The following is an 18,175-nucleotide window of genomic DNA, read 5'->3' as shown; positions in this document are numbered from 1 at the left end:
AAAAATATTTCTTTAATCACGAAGTAAAATAAAAAAATAAACTTCGTGATTAAAGAAGTATTTTTTAAGAATTTTTTTTATTTTATAATTAAGGAAGTATTTTTTAATAATATTTTAAGTTTATTTTATTTTTTAAAAATATTAAATTTTTTTTTATAAAAAATAATTAAAAAAAAAATCCAGCGGTACCACCCGCGGTTGCTCTAGCAGTACTGATAGTTTGTCCTCTTGTACATAACTCAGATTCCTATCCATCGCTGTCAACTTATCACACGAACGTATCGAAATTGTACTAAAACTCTGAATTTGGGACATCCCTCAATTTGCTTTACCATCTTTTTCTAAGATGATGAATTTGGGGGCATATTAGTCCGTATTTTTTACTTTTGTATATTATTAACATGGCACTATAAGAACAATTTAAAAAAATCAATCTCTCTTAAATTAAATCTTAAATACCTGGATGATGAGGGCTGGAGGATATACATTAATAAAAACTGTTGCCATACCCGTGACTCCTGGGTCGGAAGTGAGGCTGGCCAAATTTTTTAATTGAGAGCTTCAGTCACGTGTTAGCAATCTTAAAATAAGACCGGTTTGTGTATATGTGTGCTTATATATGCATAAAATAATCAATAAGCTGTCGTTTTGCTCATGATTGTTTTCTTGTAATGATACTTGGTAAGATTCTCACAGCAGACTAGATAGATCAGTCCTAACATTTGCTTCGGAAATGATGGTACACACGACTCTTAACTTTCTAAACCTTTTCTTCTTTATTTCATAATTAAGCATATGAAGTTCGATACTTTCAGACTCTCTAACATGCAATAATACATCACGAGGATATGTAAACATACATCCTTATAAAAATTTGTCTATCTAAAAAAAAAAAAATTATATACATAAGCCACCATTTTTTTAATGATTTTTTTAATTTTTTTATCTTACCAAATGTGTGGTATATAAATGATGAGTAAAAGAATTCAATTGTTTTAAGAAGAATAAAATCAAAAAAAAAAAAAAAAAGAAAAAAAAATAATAAAATAATTGTAATGTGTGAGGCTTATAAATAACCATGCTCATCTAAAAATAGTATAATCATTTATTTGTATTAATATTGAGAACTTTAAGTATAAACCTGCAAAACGGAAGTCGGTACGGATTCAGAAGAGTCGGGAGCCTTGAGACCTAAACGAAATAGGTTGAGATTAGTAGATGGGAGATATTTCACAAGAAAATTGAGTTCTCCATGGAAATTTCATTTTTATAATTTGAAGCGAAATAACCAAACTTAATCGCATAAATATTGCCACATTAATTATTTACTAAAGTACTTTTTTTTTTTTTTTTTAAAACATACTAAAGTACTTGAATGGAGCCCACAAAAGTATATCGGGTTGAGATCAGACACCTCCAAAAAAATTTAGTAATTAGAGATACTCACGTGATAAAACTCCGCATGAAAATAAATAAAGACTATATATCTCTTAGTCTTCACTCCATGGGATTCTCCCTTATTTAATTATGTATCGTCTCTCATTAGCCATCTGGCCTATAGTTTTGGATCTCTCTCTTTCTCTCTCTCTCGACAATGGAGGCCGAACCCCATTACGGTGTATCCGTCACCAAACCTCTCATGCATGGTGAGTCGAAGCGCCCTGAGGCAAAGGATGTAGAGACAGATAACGGCGATCGTAACACTGTCAGCGCCGCGTCCTTTTTCATGACCTGTTTCCATGGACTCAATGCACTCTCAGGTTCTTCTCTTTTCCTTGTTTCTCATGTACTTACTTCTGAGGATTTTATTTCATATATGGAAACTCGTTGATCATCCACTTATCACTCATATATATGTACACAGGTTTTTGTAGCCTCATATGTTTGACTTCCTATATTTAGTAACGTCTTTGTTTCCAAAATCTTAATGATCTATTCCTCATGCTGGGTTATTTATGATCAGTGTACGTAGCTCTATATTCAAGCGTTTGAATTTGCAGGCCGACAAATAAATCTTGAAATTTCTTGAGTTTAATTTCAGTTTACTATCCCTAAAAATCTAGCAAGCAACATGAAGGTGGGTCCAAAATACGGATTTTTTTTTTAATAGGCATAGAAATATATTTCGGAATGAACGAGATTAAAATGAAAAGAACTCAAGATTTGAATTCGATCTTGTGGAACCAAAGAGAGTTTGAGAAACTTCTTGCTTTTGTAGTGATCCATAATCTTGATCATAGAATCATTAGAAAAGGGTCCCAGCTTTCATGTTATCGCCGGTTTGGTAGAATTTGAGGCCCTATAAAGAGCTTAAAGCATGGTGCTCAATTCCGAAAACGCCAGTTCAAATAAATACAAATTTTTCGTCATTCATTGAATAGTTTAACAAGCAGTGCGCCTTTATAAAAAATTTGTCGTCTTCGTCTTCAAGCCGTCCAATGCACGTTAATGCATATCATGAGTTTCATACCTAACCCAATTAAATAAAATTATTATAAGGTTAATAATAGTTGAGTTGAATTCAATTAAGTTGAGAATTGAATAAAATATCGTTAAAATATTATTTTTTAATATTATTATTATTTTAAAAATTGAAAGAGTTGAATTATTTATTATATTTTATATAAGAATTTAAAAAAATTAAAAAAATGAATTAAGAGTGGAGGACATTGGTATAAGAATAATAATAGAGTTACTATCTATTACTACCTATTTATTATTCTTTTTGTATTTATTTTTTTAAATTTTTTATTTTACTTAATAAAATAAAATAATGCTCTCGGTATAAATGTATATTCGTTATCTCTTAGAAAAGTACATCAGCAACGAGGAATTTGGAAACTGCGAAACGTTGTGATATCTACTAGCTAGTGAGCGATTGCCAGCTAGCTTTAATAAGTGAAATATTTGAGCGGACAAAGACCTCTACAATCACTTGGAACTTGGAAGTCTGGATCAAGGCCTAACGCATTGCATGGAAACCAAAAATAAAAATAAAAATAAATGGAAAAAATACACAAAAAGCTCCCAAACATTGGCGGATTTTAAATTTTAGTTTTCGCCTTTTAAACTATCAAAACATTGCAATATATCCGGTCCCTCTTCCCTTGAAAAGAGAAAATCACCCCTTAATAAGATTCTAAAAGTTACAAATTAAGACTATTAAATAAAAATAATTCTTTAAGAAACTATGTTTATTTTAAAATTTTTTATTTTCAAAAATATTTAAAAATATATCATTAGATAATAAAAAAATATTTCCAAAAAATAAACTTTTGACGTTTTCATTATTAGGTAATTATGTCAGATTTTTAATGGAGGCCGGGTACATTAATGCAATTTCTTGCTAGTTTGAGAAGATATATAATTGTCAAAATTGATAGTTTAATTTGATGGGTGATTGCAAAGTGGATGCATGGTAGTATATATTACAAGGGGTTTGTGTAATTATCCTCAAAATAAATATATGAAGAGAAAATAGCAAGGTACCAACAGTGTGCAGGTTCAACGTCCCATGCATGCATGCATGCATTCATAGCCTAGAGATTGTTAGATTGACCAAGAAGAAAAGCGGTGGTTTGATTGACATTTAAGCAAGAGGTGTATCGAGAGACACCTGCGCGCAGCAACTATATATACAATTAGTTTCGTCGAATTAGCTAGCGGGCACTCATGAGTTTGTTTGGATTATAAAGATTGTTGTTAGAATTTTCATGACTACTTCCAAATTCTTGGTTAACTAAAGGGAAGAAGTTGCAAGTGGCAAATCTAGGTACCACTCGAAGCAGTGGCGCGTAAGGTCAAAGCACAAGCAAAAGAGTGGTAAATGGCCGGGTTTATGCAGTAAAAAAGGAGGGGGTTGGGAGAGAGGATATAAGTAATTGCTTGTGCATGGGTGTTTTTACGATCATGCAGTCGAAAGAGTCGTACCGCTACAGTAATGAAGAATATAGAATTTATTTTCTTAAGTTCGACGATATTTCCAACTGGGTTACATGGTTTTCATGCAGAACAAAATAAGTGTGATGCACAGTACTAGCAACAAACGAATATTGCTAGGACTGCAGTACGGCTGACAGGCTGATCCATACTCTGTGATTAGATGAAATTTAACGATCTAAGGGCGATGAAAAATTAAAAAACTGCTGAAAACGTGGTCGATAATGATAGTTTGGAGGCTTTGGTCTCTGCTAATTAATATAATAATATTGTTGGTCCAATGTGTGGTGCCTGTAGCCTGCTACCAGTACTGATCATGACTTATCCTGATCTCTCGAACCTTCGATCAATTGTCTTCAAGTTAGAGAAGACAATATTCCCTGGGCACCACATCTTGGTTCATCTCAGGATCATACGACTGCTCAATCCCCATACTTCACTGAGTTGCAAAAAATTCAAAAATATTATTAACAAACAAGAAAAATAAAATAAGACAAAATAAAAGATGCAATACTACTATATATGACGGCGAGCACAACACTAATCAGCTCATGATCTATATATATATATATATATATATATATATATAATTTGGCTCGATGATACCAAATTCTTAGAACTAATTTCAATTTATGAATGTTATATATATTTTCTGTTGTGAGATTAACGTGCTTCTGTATATATAGAACATGCGTCCTCTGCTTTCAACGTGAAATTCATGTGAATTTGCGGAAACTAATTTAGGACGTACGGTCCTAGTCTCCTAGAATAAATCGTACGTGTATGGAAACGCTGTAAAGTGACTTATGAAAAAAGTTTGGCTACCATTCATCATGTGCAAATCATGATTTTATACGTTTCACCTCTGATCACTATCCCAAACGACACGTACTATCATCAGCATCATCAGTACTTGGAACCTTATCTTTCTATTCATTACGAGCGTATCTCCTCGGATGGAGGAGGAAAAGGTTTATGCCACTAATTATACATGTTTGTTATTATAAAGTTTCCTTGAGTGTTTAAATATAAATAAAATGATGGAATTTGTCGAATTTTTTTAGCTTCGATATATTTTCCATTTTTTTTTTTTTATTCTTCTCGATCATAAAGCTATAGTACTCTTCTTACCGGCCGGGGCTAAGTTCAAAGGTTGGTTTCATTCTACCATTTAAAACTGTTTGGGGAAGTTGATCGGCGGGGGATCAGTAGGGATCGGAGAGGTCAATTATGGGCCTCTCGCGCGCCCATCTAATTCGACTAGTCCATCCACATGTGCATATAAACTAAGTATCATGCACCTAGCTAGCGGACAAACTTAATTTTAAGCATAGGAAGATGTCAAATTTGCAAGGTTTTTCTTACTAGCTAGACATGATGTCTTTTTGGGAGAGGAAGGAACAAGGAAAGTCGCCTTATTTCTCCATTGTAGTACAAAACTTGATAGATGACGCCTATAGCATGTGTACAATTTAGATGTGCATATGAATTATATTAATGTAGGACAAACTGATTAGAAGCATAGGAAGATGTGCACTTTGCAAGGTTTTCCGTCCTAGATTTATGTCTTTTTGGGTGAGGAAGAAGGAAGGGAAATGTCCTCATTTCTCACGGTGCAGTACTGCTGTACTGGACTTTGATGGATGACACCTATCGCTTGTGTTCAAGAGTGCAAGTGTTGTCACGTGTTCTAAATTAAGAATAGGCTGGCGCATTAATACCCCCTCCATCTTGGCAAATGTCATTAGAAATGCGTCTTGAGGATTCTCGGTTATTTTGTCGACATTTACCACCTCTCCTCTCTCTTTCTCTCTCGCCATCTCTTTCTTTCTTCTCCAATGAAGGCCACGCTCTCAGACAATTCAGCCTTAAGCGTGCCTCTCATTCTTGTTGAGATGCAAAATGGGCTGGCTCATAAACTAGAGGAAGTGGAGTCGAACTGTCATCCCCCCAGTACAACCAACATCTCATTCTTCAAAACATGTTTTAATGGGCTCAATGCTTTGTCAGGTTCTAAATTTAACATGTGTTTCTTATACAAATACAGTTTTATTATTCACTAAAGCCATTAGAGACCGTCCTGCATGCCTTCGTTACTTTACTACAGTAATTGTTCTTAGGTTTGAAGTATTACTTGATATTTACAGCAATCTCTCATGATCTCGTTTTGGGATTTTGGTCACGTATCTCCAACATTTTTCTCCAAGCCTTTGATTGGAAACTGTCAACTGCGTTCTGATAGAAAACTTACAACAACTAGCATCTTCAAATTTCAATCGTTCATTTTTTTGTTTACTCCATCCTTTGTTTTGTGAAACAAACATGAGATTCATGGGAGTTCACAAAAACGTTTCCTAATCACGTAGTTCTTGATCAGTGCTAATTCAAGCAAGAAATGACGTTTCGTTGCTATTACCTCAATTGAAGAGGAGTTTTATTACTATGCCTAATTCTAGCTCTCTAAATATGATTTTCAGGAGTTGGGATACTATCAGTTCCATATGCACTAGCATCGGGAGGATGGTTAAGCTTGGTACTTATATTTGTTATAGCCGTTGCAGCCTTTTACTCAGGCTTGTTGATACAAAGATGTATGGATATGGATCCTGATATCAGAAGTTATCCTGATATTGGCAATCGCGCATTTGGGAACAAGGGAAGACTGCTTGTATCGGTTGTCATGTACATAGAGCTCTATCTTGTTGCGACAGGATTCCTGATTCTAGAAGGGGATAACTTATATAACTTGTTCCCCAACTCGGGATTCGAAATGGCAGGGATAACGATCGGAGGAAAACAAATGTTTGTAATCATTGTGGCCGTCGTAATTTTGCCTTCGGTTTGGTTGGATAACCTGAGCCTTCTTTCCTATATCTCTGCCAGTGGGGTTTTAGCTTCGGTTATCATCCTCTGCTCGATCTGGTGGACTGGTGTGTTTGATGGAATTGGATTTCATGGAAAGGGGACACCTCTTAATTGGAATGGGATACCCACAGCTGTTAGCTTGTATGCTTTCTGTTATTGTGCGCATCCGGTCTTCCCTACACTCTACACTTCTATGAGAAATAAACGTCAGTTTACCAATGTAAGTTAAAACAAGTTGTTTGTTTTATAAACGTACTTTAATTCTGAAGTACATCATGTTATTTGGAGAAGATTAAGTTTTAGTAGCTTTCATTTTGAAATGGGGAAATATGTGAAGCAAGGTGCTTTATCTGTTTAGGCTACTCACGTCCGCTTTTGCTGTTTTTTTTCTAATGCAGGTCTTGTTCCTATGCTTTACCTTATGCACTGTCAGCTATGCGTCAATGGCAGTTTTAGGTTACTCAATGTTTGGCTCAAATGTTCAATCACAGATAACTCTAAGCCTCCCAACTGACAAACTTAGCTCTAGGGTGGCAATATACACCACCTTGGTCAATCCCGTAGCCAAATATGCATTGATGGTGACACCTATTGTGAATGCTACCAAAAGTTGGTTTCCATGTCAATACAACAAAAGGATGTATGGCCTCTTAATTAGTACCTCCCTTGTAATCAGCACTGTCATTGTGGCCCTGGTTGTCCCCTTCTTTGCTAATCTCATGTCACTGGTTGGAGCATTTTTAAGTGTCATGGGTTCGATTATACTACCATGCTTATGCTACTTGAAGATCTCGGGCACTTATCACCGATTAGGACTTGAAATGGTGGTTTTATGGGGTATGATACTAATGGGTGTTGCAGTTGGAATAGTTGGTACCTATTCATCTCTTGTAGAAATAATAGGGCATCTGAGAGCTGATGGTTTGTCTTCGTTGATGGTAAGTAGGGCATGGTTGCCTTACTAAAAGCTGCAGAGCTCTTTCATGTTTTAGCCTTTTAGACAAACTCTGATCTGTACAACTTATACAGAGCAGGAATTAAAGAGTGTAATATCCTGAAGTTATGGAGCTACTTTATTTCTCCTAGGCGAAAGAACTCTTTTTCTGTAGTGTGGAAACTTGCTTCATTTACAGGAGAGCTATTTCTTCATACTCTGATAATATCAGCAGCATGTTTGTAGCCAATGCAACTGTTAAAGAAGTGTTGCCATTATGTTTATATATATAAGCACTTTGGAAGATGTTAGTGGCCATCCTCTTTGGCAGCCACTTCTGCCGATTATTTTTTTTAAATAAAAAAATAAAAATTTTAAAATTTTGTTCAAATTTTGATTCTTTTAAAATGACTCTTTTCATTAAAAAAAAAAAAAAAAAAAAAGAAGCAAAATTCCTAAAAAAAAAGATTTTTTATAAAGTCAATGAGAAACGGTTGTCAAAAGGAATGCCCCAAGTAGAAGTTCACTTGATAGATGTAGTACTAGCTAGGTGTCTCGAAAGTTTGACACATTAAGGCCACGTGGAAAAGGGTCTGATACCTTTAGACTAACAAGTAACTGGCAAGGAATGCGATATGGGGTATCAAATGAACCCTGTGGTCTCCGAAAGCTATCAATTGCTCAATCTCTCTGGCGCTTTTTCTTTTTGAGGTAATGAAGTATCCAATCGGGCATCAGTTTATGCTTTCAGCCCTGTTGGGTTCAAATTAATTAATACTACTTAAAACATGTCAGAGGAGACTTTTTATGCACATGCATGACAAAATCCCACAAAATTTGACAGAAAGAATGAAAGACTTGCAACACGACCCACCCTATTGTCAAAGACAAATTCTTGAATTGAATCATCTTTATGAGAGAAAGCTACAACAAATCCATCAATATACGTTACAACTTATTCAATATGTCCGCTCTATTGATCATCAGGTAATAACTCATACGAAGACGGCTTCTTTAACTGAAAACAGGGCAACTTTTTCTTTTGGGGTAAAGTGAAATAAGACAAGTTCTCTTGGAGCAGTTGAAACAAAACTACAGGGAGCAAAATTAACAGGCAAATCAATTTCATGAAAAGTCAGAGTTGTGCAGTTCCATTTCTCATGTTCTGCAATTTAAAAAGCATCATGAAAGGCAATTCCATCTACAAGTAAACCATCTTCATGTGCAAACTCATTGCATCAAGTAACTGGTAAAGACCCTCACAATCAGCTCGAGAATCATAGCCAGAAAAGAACCTGTGGATTGACCCACCTAAATTCACACAACTCTCCCCGGCCATTTTCTTCAAACCTCCAGCTTTCATAACCCTCCTCACATTTGCCGCTTTCTCCCACATCCCAACTTCAGAATACATATTTGCAACCATCACAAAATTCCCACCCCTCCTTGGCTCCAATTCAAGCAATTTCTTTCTTACCTTATCCCCACCCTACCATTGTCATTAACATCATGGATACTGCACGCACCAAGCAACGTCCTCCATATAATAGGGTCAGGCACAATAGGCATGTTCATTATAAAAGAATAAGCCTCCTCGATATGGCCTGCACGGCCAAGGATATCCACCATAGCACCATAGTGTATCATAAGGGGTTTAATCCCATGCACATGCTCCATCTCGTGAAAGTACCGGTACCCATCATCCACTAGTTTTGCGTGGCTACAAGCACAGAGGACCCCAAGAAAGGTTACGTAATTTGGAGGTATCGATGATTTCTTCTTCATTTTCAGGAAGAAATCAAGGGCGTCCTTGGAAAATCCATGTTGGGCTAGCCCTAGAATCATTGCACTCCACGTCCAAACATTTCTCTTGTCCATCCTATCAAACACCAACCTCGCATGCTCTACATCTCCAGACTTTGCATACATGTCAACAAGGGAAGTACCCAGATGGCAATTCAAAACCATCCCTCTGACAATCGCCAGGGAATGAAACCATCGCCCTAAGCTCAGGTTTCCAAGTTCAGCACATGCAGAAAGCATTACCACCATTGTGGTCTCATCGGGATCGAACCCACTATCTCTCATCTTTGCAAAATACTGGATCCCATCATCCAATCGTGAGTTCTCAACATAAGCAGTTATTACCGAATTCCAAGAAACAACAGTCCTCACGTGCATTTCTTCGAACACTCGACGTGCATACAATATTCTCTTACAAGACCCATACGCATTTATCAAAGTGTTCTGAACATACACATCAGAGTTCAAACCGCACTTCACAACATCCGCATGCACCTGTCTACCCACTTTAAGAGCCGATACAAGGGCGCACGCCTTGAGAAGGAATGGAAAGGTAAGTTTATTGGGCCTAATTCCTCGCCTTCGCATTCCATGGAATACACGTATTGCTTCTCCCGGAGAATCGCTCGAGGCGTATCCCCTGATGAGAATGTTCCACGGCAAAGGCGACGAGTCGTCCGAGTGATAGAGAAGCGACCGCGCATAGCTCAAGCTCCCTGTGGGAGATAAAGCACAGATTCGGACAAGTTCGCTTGCGAGAAAGGAGTCTCTATGGAGGCCAGACACTTGCATTTGAGCGTGGACTTGAGAGAGGTGCTTTGTGGAGGAGCAGAGCTTGAGGAGAACGAGGCATTGATGCTTTTTGGAGAAGAAATTCAAATCACAGTTAGGAAAATTGCGCGGGAAGACGGGAATGGCGGTTGGGATTGAAAGCCGAACCATGCATTGGGCTTCGGTGTTGGGAACGGAGGCGTGTTGGTGGACTAGAAAGTAGAAAGCGGCGTCGTCCAAATATAGAGCCTTCTATTTAAAAAATGGAAAGAGAGAGGGAAAATAAAATATTTTTTACTTGGAAATAATATATATTTATTGTCAAAATGCTAGTGCCTTGATTGACATAATTTCAGCTCTTAAAATATAGATTTAGAGTTCGAAACTCCCTCTTCGAATTGTATAAAAATATATATATATACCTTATTTGGAGGTTGGAATTCTTCTGCTGTAAATGGATCAGATTGCCAGTAGCTCTTTCTGGAAAGCTCAGTTCCCTTCTAATGTTGGAGAGAGCCTGATTCTGATCGCATCCTAAATGACCTATGAAATGAAATAATTTTTTTTTTCTTCCTTTTTTTTTAATTAAAAGGAGGTTATCAAGGGCCTCAACTGGAATATCTACCACATGATCTAAACTATTACGTGGCATGAAACCGGGATATGCCTTTAGAGTTCATGAGCATAAAAAATCCATTGTACCACCTATATTTTTCCAAGTGTATGGTTGAGGGGGGACAGATAAATACATCTCGTTTTGGCCCTTTTTTCCATCTGCGCAACATCTGCATAGAAATTTCAAGAATTCCATCTCTTTCTTACTCTGTTTCAGCTGCAAAATCACCTAACAGCACCATTCTAGATCCTTCATGAATCAAATGGAAAATCAGACGACAAGTGCCACTCAAAAACAGGCCAAATGGAAGCGCTGGAAACCTCCCTTTATCTCCTTTATTTATACACCTCTTCGACATTCCCCCGAAACTAAAATCAAACAACCATTTGCTTAAACCAGAGAATAAAAAAAAGAAGACAGTCTTAAACTTGTGTACTGCCCGATACAGCGCCTATTTTGATCATAGAAAATGTCACCAGCTCTATCTTTATCTCTTTCACACCCCCAATCTGCAAATCTCGGGACCATTCAAAGGACAACCACCTTCCCAAAAGTACTTGTAGAGAAAACCCATGTTACAAAACACCTTCAGACATTAAGCTCACCAAGAGAAAGCTATTAAATTCCTTTGCTTTGGGGTTTATAGGGGCAGGCATCTCCATTTCTCAGCCCGCAAGAGCTGAGCCGGGGAGCCCTGTTGAATCCACTTCAAGTAGAATGTCATATTCGAGATTTTTGCAGTATCTGGATGAAGGTGCTGTAAGGAAGGTGGATCTGTTTGAGAATGGCGCTGTTGCGATCGCCGAGATTTTCAACCCAGCACTAGACAAAATCCAGAGGGTCAAAATTCAGTTACCCGGATTGCCACCAGAATTGCTGAGGAAAATGAAAGAGAAGAATGTAGACTTTGCAGCTCAACCAATGGAAGTAACTTGGTGCCAGCAGTACTCGATTTGTTGGGGAATTTGGCTTTTCCATTGATATTGATTGGCTCTTTACTTCTTAGATCATCATCTACAAACACTCCAGGTGGCCCTAACTTGCCATTTGGACTCGGAAGGTACAGTACTGAAAAAGCTTTTATCTACTCTGTAAGCTAGACTTCATCGAAACGAGAAATTTACGTAGCATGTAATGACTGTACGACCTTACCATATGTCTGTCAACAGAAGCAAAGCCAAATTTCAAATGGAACCCAACACCGGAGTGACATTCGAAGATGTTGCTGGCGTTGACGAAGCAAAGCCAGATTTCCAAGAGATTGTCGAGTTCTTAAAAACCCCAGAAAAGTTTGCCGCAGTTGGAGCCAGAATTCCCAAAGGAGTTCTTTTGGTTGGGCCACCTGGTTCTGGAAAGACGTTGCTGGCCAGGGCGATTGCTGGAGAAGCAGCGGTTCCTTTCTTTTCTCTATCTGGGTCAGAGTTCATTGAGATGTTTGTTGGTGTAGGGGCTTCAAGAGTGAGGGACTTATTCAACAAAGCGAAGGCCAATTCGCCATGCTTAGTGTTCATTGATGAGATAGATGCTGTAGGGAGGCAGAGAGGAACAGGTATTGGCGGAGGAAACGATGAGAGGGAACAAACACTGAATCAGTTGCTTACCGAAATGGATGGCTTCAGTGGGAATAGTGGAGTGATTGTTATCGCTGCTACCAATCGACCGGAAATTCTTGATTCGGCTTTGCTTAGGCCGGGGAGGTTCGACAGACAGGTACTATATGGTTTCTTCGTCATGCTTTGTACATTAGCCGTTAGGTAACATTATGAAACAGATATTCGTTTAAGACCTTAATTGGAAATTCATGGAGATGTTGTGTTACTGCTTATATAGGTCACTGTTGGATTACCGGATGTGAGAGGGAGGGAAGAAATATTAAAGGTGCATAGCAACAACAAGAAAATTGATAAGGATGTCTCTCTCAGCGTTGTTGCCCTAAGAACCCAGGGTTCAGCGGAGCAGACCTTGCAAACCTCATGAACGAAGCTGCCATTCTAGCCGGTAGGAGAGGCAAGGAAAAAATTACAATGAAAGAGATTGACGACTCCATTGATCGGATTGTCGCAGGAATGGAGGGAACCAAAATGACAGATGGGAAGAGCAAAATTCTTGTGGCTTATCATGAAATAGGGCACGCTGTGTGCGCGTAAGTACCTCAAATCCTTTTCTTTTTTGTTCTTGTTTCTGTTTCTTTGAAAGCCTCGCGGCCACTAGAGTGATACATTTTTTGCAAACTACAGGACGTTGACTCCAGGCCATGACCCAGTGCAGAAAGTGACTCTGATCCCAAGGGGTCAAGCCCGTGGTCTAACTTGGTTCATGCCTGGTGAAGATCCTGCACTCATCTCTAAGCAACAACTATTTGCTAGAATAGTTGGAGGTCTTGGAGGTCGCGCGGCTGAGGAAGTGATTTTTGGAGAATCGGAAATTACTACAGGTGCAGCTGGAGACTTGCAACAAATTACTCAGATAGCAAGACAGGTATATGTTTCCCAAAAAAGAAATTTTTTAAGGTATGTAACTAATCAGACAACTATAATATGTATCTAAATTATTCTCTTTTTCTCCAAACAGATGGTAACTTCGTTTGGCATGTCCGAGATTGGGCCATGGGCATTGACCGATCCAGCAGTGCAAAGCAGCGATGTGGTACTAAGGATGCTAGCTCGAAACTCCATGTCGGAAAAGCTTGCAGAGGACATAGATTCCTCTATACGAAACATAATAGAAAGTGCATACAAGATTGCAAAGAATCACATTAGAAATAACCGTGAGGCTATTGATAAACTAGTGGACGTGCTGTTGGAGAAGGAAACTCTCGCGGGAGATGAATTCAGGGCAATCCTGTCCGAATTTACTGATATCTCTTCAATTGAGACTCATGTCCGGGAGATGATCGAAGTCTAGGGAAGCTCAGTGTAAATGTACAGTGATCAAGACATTTGAAATCTCAACCATACTCATGTCAAGGAGGGATACAAAGCTAAATAGATCTGTAGATACAAGAACCTACTTGCATGTAATCTGCTAAATGAATCCATGTTCCCAACAATTGGTTCTCCCTTATTTTTGGTTTTTATAGATTTTAGTTTCTATCAAACAAAGTCACTGTACAAGATCGAAATCTAAAAAATACCATCAGACCGCAAGACAAGGAGGCAAAAATCTGTCATTATACACTCTTGAAAGTTGAAACGCCCTTAGCCCCCATCTCAAGAAAATAAGCTATCAAGTTAATTTCTCTATTCACATGTTTAAATTGAACAGATAAGTCCCTCATTGCAGCCTCTATTACTTTCCATATCTCTCTGAAAGCCCAGTGCATTATACCATCTTCAGTTAACCAACTAAACAATAAGCATAATCAGATTCTACCTCAACACTAGAGCCATATCTCAAACCATAAGACAAATACATAAATGCCCTTTGCAAGTGTTTTCAAGGATTGGGATTATTTGCCACACTCTATTTGTTGCAGTGCATATTTCAGTTAAGCATCCATGTAATTTCGTCAAAAAAAATCCCAAACTAAGAAAGCCTAAGAAGCAATTTAGTGAAATTTAAAGCAAGCATCCTAACCACTGCACTGGTCATCAGCACCATTCTCTAAAGAACAGACTGAAAAGGCCCAAGGGGCCAAGCTATAAATATGTACGTGACTATTTCAGGCTGGAACGGATGCTTTTGTATTAAATTAGATTTTAATGGGGAGTCAGTGAAGGACAATTGTTATTTACTAGAGCAAATAAACTTTTCAGAGAGAAGATTTATAAGGTGTCTGTGAAGAAGACCGTTTGGTCATGTCCATTTATTTTCTGTGCCGAGCAAAGCAATAATGCCGCTGCTCCTGTCTCCTTATCATTCAAGTTGCTCAGTCGTCAGCAACTCTACCTCGAGACTTTTGAGTTGGATTCTTTGGACTTGTTGGTTGCACATTGCTTGGTTAGTTTTTTCAGCAGATTGTTCAATTTGTTGCTTTATTTGCTTATAAATGCAAATGCAGCATTTCAGATCCTCACAAAAACAGGTGCGTTTGCTTGAGAGAGAGAGAGAGAGAGAAAGATGAAAGGAACAAATGGGATGCTAATCGTCATTTTCATGTTCCAAATTCAGCAAGCAGCAGTTTGTGGTACTCATTTACATAATGTCTCTAAATTTGTTCAAAAGGTGCTTGACTAATACAGAAGCTCGTTCTTATCTACATTTGGTCTCTTAATTCTTCTAAACCCCTGGCTTTTTCATCACTCTATTAATATAGAAATATTTTTAAAGTGGCAGGTTCCAGTAGCCACAGCAGGAAGAAAATATGATTTCATTTACCTCGTCCAACAGGTTTGTACAAAGAAAATAACTTTATTTCTTACATACATCGTATCAGTACACTTCTGTTTTCATCTATCTTAAGGGTTGCATAGTTCACTTGTCTCTCTTTGATCAGTGGCAGATTTCTTTGTGCAACATAAAGTCTTGCATAAAACCAGCAAGGCCAGCATTTAGCATCCATGGGTTATGGCCATCTACTTATTCAACGAAAACCCCTTCCAACTGCACTGCTACTGTTAGCAAGTTTGCACCGCAAAAGGTACTTCACCATTTCTTAGTATTTCATGCAAATAGCAGATACTATAGTAAGGCCTCAATTAAAAGGGATACCGGATATAAGTCAGACCCCAGAGATATTAGAATGATAATGTGTTCTATATGTTTTCGGTAAAATCCATATGTTCTTTCTTTATGTGTTGGGACAGATTTCAGACCTCAAAGATAGATTGGACATGGAATGGCCATCGCTCCTGCGGGAGAGTAATTATGAGCTCTGGAAAGAAGAGTGGGAAAGCCATGGAAGTTGCTCTCAAGCCATGCTCCCTCAGCATGCATTTTTTGAGACAGCACTCAAACTTAAGGAAAAATATAAACTCCAGGAAATGCTAGCAGAGAAAGGTTTGTCATCACTACTTAAGCTTTCTATTCGTTTGTAGTATTCAACTTATGCTGCCAATATATGAATTCAACAACTTCCTTACTAACCATAAGTTAATGTAAATAAAATTATTGACACAGATATCTATCCATTTGGTAACCTCTACCGCCTAGATGGAATTATCGATGCCATTGCAACTGCTACGGGGCACAATCCTCAAATACAGTGCAGCTTGTACAAGCAAGTACCTCTGCTTTCAAATGTTTTCCTGTGCTTTGACTACAATGCAACTAATATAATCGACTGCCCTGTGAAGAAGAGATGCCGATATGATGAAATAATGATCCCTTACTACATGTTTGGTTCTCGAAGAAACTAAGTGAGAGTTAGGAAATGCTACAGGATTTACTTTTCTTCCTTTTTCGCTCTGTTTGCCGCATGCTTAATTTCCACCAAAAAGCAAATTCCATTTATGACATGCGATTAGGACGCCGAAGAAATCATATGTTTAGCTGGGCACATTTATGTCAATCGTGGCTTCTTTACAATCTCTTTCTTTTCTCTCCCTTTTCTATTTCTGGCTAGATCTCGGATGAAAACTTCAAAATAAAACAGACGCATATTGTCGGTGAAATACATAATAATATAATAAAAATTATAATTAATTAAAATTAAAACGAAACTAGTTTGGACTGAGGTACAAAAATATCGCTTTCTTTAAGAAGATTCAAGCTCTCTGCGGTATACATAGTCTCAAATTAACCGGTGCAGTAAAAATCATCTTGACTTAACTCTTCTAGGATATAATAGCCCAATTGTTTGTCGTACAGTCCAAACCAATTTTACACAAGTGATTGAGCCTAAAACTTCACTAAAATGATACATTTCTTTTATTTAGAAATATTCTAGAAAATATATACTCATTTGTTTTTCTTATCTCGCTTTCTCTAAAGTATATACTCTTCTAGTAGTAACCGCAAGACTACACAAATATATACATATAGTTCATAGAGGTAACCAGAAAAAAGAAGAATAAAATGAAATAATGGAGCTAACGTTTACAACTCATTAATGCCATGTTAAAACACAAAAAAACGGAAACTTTATTACAAGCCCGTTAAAATCAACTTCCAAAAAACCATTGAAGCAATAAAATTGCCTGAAACCCAAAACGGTACGATCACTTAAAGACACAAACTCTCTCCAACGAAAATGCTATTAACTACCAACAAATTATGAGAGAATGAAACCTAAAAAACAATGGTAAGAAATAAATGTTATTAAAAAATACTAACATTCCTACATTATTTTTTAATAAAAAAATAATATAAATAAGAGAAATATTTTCAGATAAAGAAGGATTATTATGCATAGGAAGATGTGCTTTGTATTGAATCACGCTTAAGGAAAATAAATAATTATTATTCACATATAGTAACTCAAGTGTTGACATGAGCTTTATTAGCCAGCACATTACGGCCTTGTGCTCATCTCGGTTTCATAAGTGTATTTGAGAATAAATCCAAATCTCATAGAGAGCGGTTCCATTCTCACACTTACATAAGTAAAATCTGCCAATGGTGCTCTTATAATTTTTACACCTTACTCATAAAAGCTACAAAATTTCATTAAGAGTTTCTCTAAAAACTCATCCTCTACAACATTACAGGATAAATACACTCACATCATAGGAACGAGAAATAAAAATAAATAGTGCATTTCTTATGACTATCATATGATTCGTTTTTTCCATTTAACCCAATTCTCATGATCTCTGGTCTCCAGTTTGGATATCCTCATACATGACTTATGAATTTATGAGTTTTAATCTTATTCCCCTCGATATATTCTAGATTATTTCTCTTGTCAAAGTTTTGTTTAGTGAATCCACATTAATAATACCATAAGTAAAAAAAATCTCATAGTATTATATTTTTCTTCTAAAGAGTCTAGATTTACTGTTATAATAACGGTTTTGTACTCTATAAATTATAGTAGTACTATCACATTGAATTAATACGGATTTTTTCACAAAAGAATAAATCTCTCAATCATGCGGCAGCCAACCAAATGTTAAAGCAATGAGCAATAAAATCTTAAAGAATAAAATTACGTACAGTCGTAGAATGTATAAATGTTGTATAATTATTTTAAAAAAAAATATGGTTTATTATTAAAAAATTAATTTTTTTATGTGAATTTTATATTTATTTATTTTTTTTAAAACGACTGTACGATACTTATATAATCACGATTACAAATATTATTTCTCAATCTTAAAAACGGCTTAAAGCAATAATGAAAAGCTTTCGGTTGTGGCACTAAGTCC

The 18,175-nt window shown here is 36.9% G+C and overlaps 4 protein-coding genes across 12 annotated transcripts; 3 read left to right on the top strand and 1 right to left on the bottom strand.

Moving 5' to 3' along the window:
• Window positions 1-1,438: 1,438 nt before the first annotated feature.
• LOC121249772 (amino acid transporter AVT1I-like) lies at window positions 1,439-8,022 on the top strand. 2 transcript variants are annotated; one of them, XM_041148565.1, is made up of 3 exons: window positions 1,439-1,760; window positions 6,417-7,024; window positions 7,203-8,022. In XM_041148565.1, the coding sequence occupies exons 1-3, from the start codon at window positions 1,595-1,597 to the stop codon at window positions 7,767-7,769; spliced, it is 1,341 nt and encodes a 446-aa protein (XP_041004499.1). In that variant the 5' UTR covers window positions 1,439-1,594; the 3' UTR covers window positions 7,770-8,022. The 2 variants fall into 2 exon arrangements, with proteins under 2 accessions (XP_041004499.1, XP_041004497.1); XM_041148563.1 differs by lacking the exon at window positions 1,439-1,760 and adding an exon at window positions 5,678-5,949.
• Window positions 8,023-8,622: 600 nt separating this feature from the next.
• On the bottom strand, window positions 8,623-10,775 carry LOC121249771 (pentatricopeptide repeat-containing protein At2g36730-like). The gene is given in 2 exon segments (XM_041148562.1): window positions 8,623-9,224; window positions 9,227-10,775. Coding segments are annotated over 2 exon segments (1,542 nt in total). The 5' UTR covers window positions 10,484-10,775; the 3' UTR covers window positions 8,623-8,939.
• Window positions 10,776-11,084: 309 nt separating this feature from the next.
• On the top strand, window positions 11,085-13,975 carry LOC121249770 (ATP-dependent zinc metalloprotease FTSH 6, chloroplastic). Its single transcript, XM_041148561.1, is given in 8 exon segments — window positions 11,085-11,425; window positions 11,428-11,862; window positions 11,865-11,988; window positions 12,098-12,638; window positions 12,759-12,864; window positions 12,867-13,071; window positions 13,166-13,406; window positions 13,500-13,975. Coding segments are annotated over 8 exon segments (2,013 nt in total). The 5' UTR covers window positions 11,085-11,397; the 3' UTR covers window positions 13,833-13,975.
• Window positions 13,976-14,120: 145 nt separating this feature from the next.
• LOC121249773 (extracellular ribonuclease LE-like) lies at window positions 14,121-16,319 on the top strand. 8 transcript variants are annotated; one of them, XM_041148572.1, is made up of 7 exons: window positions 14,121-14,576; window positions 14,684-14,867; window positions 14,953-15,092; window positions 15,198-15,257; window positions 15,364-15,507; window positions 15,674-15,866; window positions 15,987-16,319. In XM_041148572.1, the coding sequence occupies exons 3-7, from the start codon at window positions 14,988-14,990 to the stop codon at window positions 16,223-16,225; spliced, it is 741 nt and encodes a 246-aa protein (XP_041004506.1). In that variant the 5' UTR covers window positions 14,121-14,576; window positions 14,684-14,867; window positions 14,953-14,987; the 3' UTR covers window positions 16,226-16,319. The 8 variants fall into 8 exon arrangements, with proteins under 8 accessions (XP_041004506.1, XP_041004503.1, XP_041004501.1 ...); XM_041148569.1 differs by having other exon boundaries at window positions 14,937-15,092; XM_041148567.1 differs by having other exon boundaries at window positions 14,929-15,092.
• Window positions 16,320-18,175: the final 1,856 nt, after the last annotated feature.

The sequence above is a fragment of the Juglans microcarpa x Juglans regia genome, chromosome 2D (assembly GCF_004785595.1).
Source record: "Juglans microcarpa x Juglans regia isolate MS1-56 chromosome 2D, Jm3101_v1.0, whole genome shotgun sequence".
Classification (NCBI taxonomy): Eukaryota; Viridiplantae; Streptophyta; class Magnoliopsida; order Fagales; family Juglandaceae; genus Juglans; species Juglans microcarpa x Juglans regia.
This window is presented reverse-complemented; position numbering and strand designations above follow the sequence as displayed.

Bases quoted from the DNA above. Each gene is read 5' to 3' on its own strand.
- LOC121249773 (XM_041148572.1), top strand. From the start codon at position 14,988: ATGAAAGGAACAAATGGGATGCTAATCGTCATTTTCATGTTCCAAATT. The intron at 15,508-15,673 runs GTACTTCACCAT...GTGTTGGGACAG, and splicing joins GCAAGTTTGCACCGCAAAAG to ATTTCAGACCTCAAAGATAG. The intron at 15,867-15,986 runs GTTTGTCATCAC...TTATTGACACAG, and splicing joins GGAAATGCTAGCAGAGAAAG to ATATCTATCCATTTGGTAAC.
- LOC121249772 (XM_041148563.1), top strand. From the start codon at position 5,778: ATGAAGGCCACGCTCTCAGACAATTCAGCCTTAAGCGTGCCTCTCATT. The intron at 5,950-6,416 runs GTTCTAAATTTA...TATGATTTTCAG, and splicing joins TGGGCTCAATGCTTTGTCAG to GAGTTGGGATACTATCAGTT. The intron at 7,025-7,202 runs GTAAGTTAAAAC...TTTCTAATGCAG, and splicing joins ATAAACGTCAGTTTACCAAT to GTCTTGTTCCTATGCTTTAC.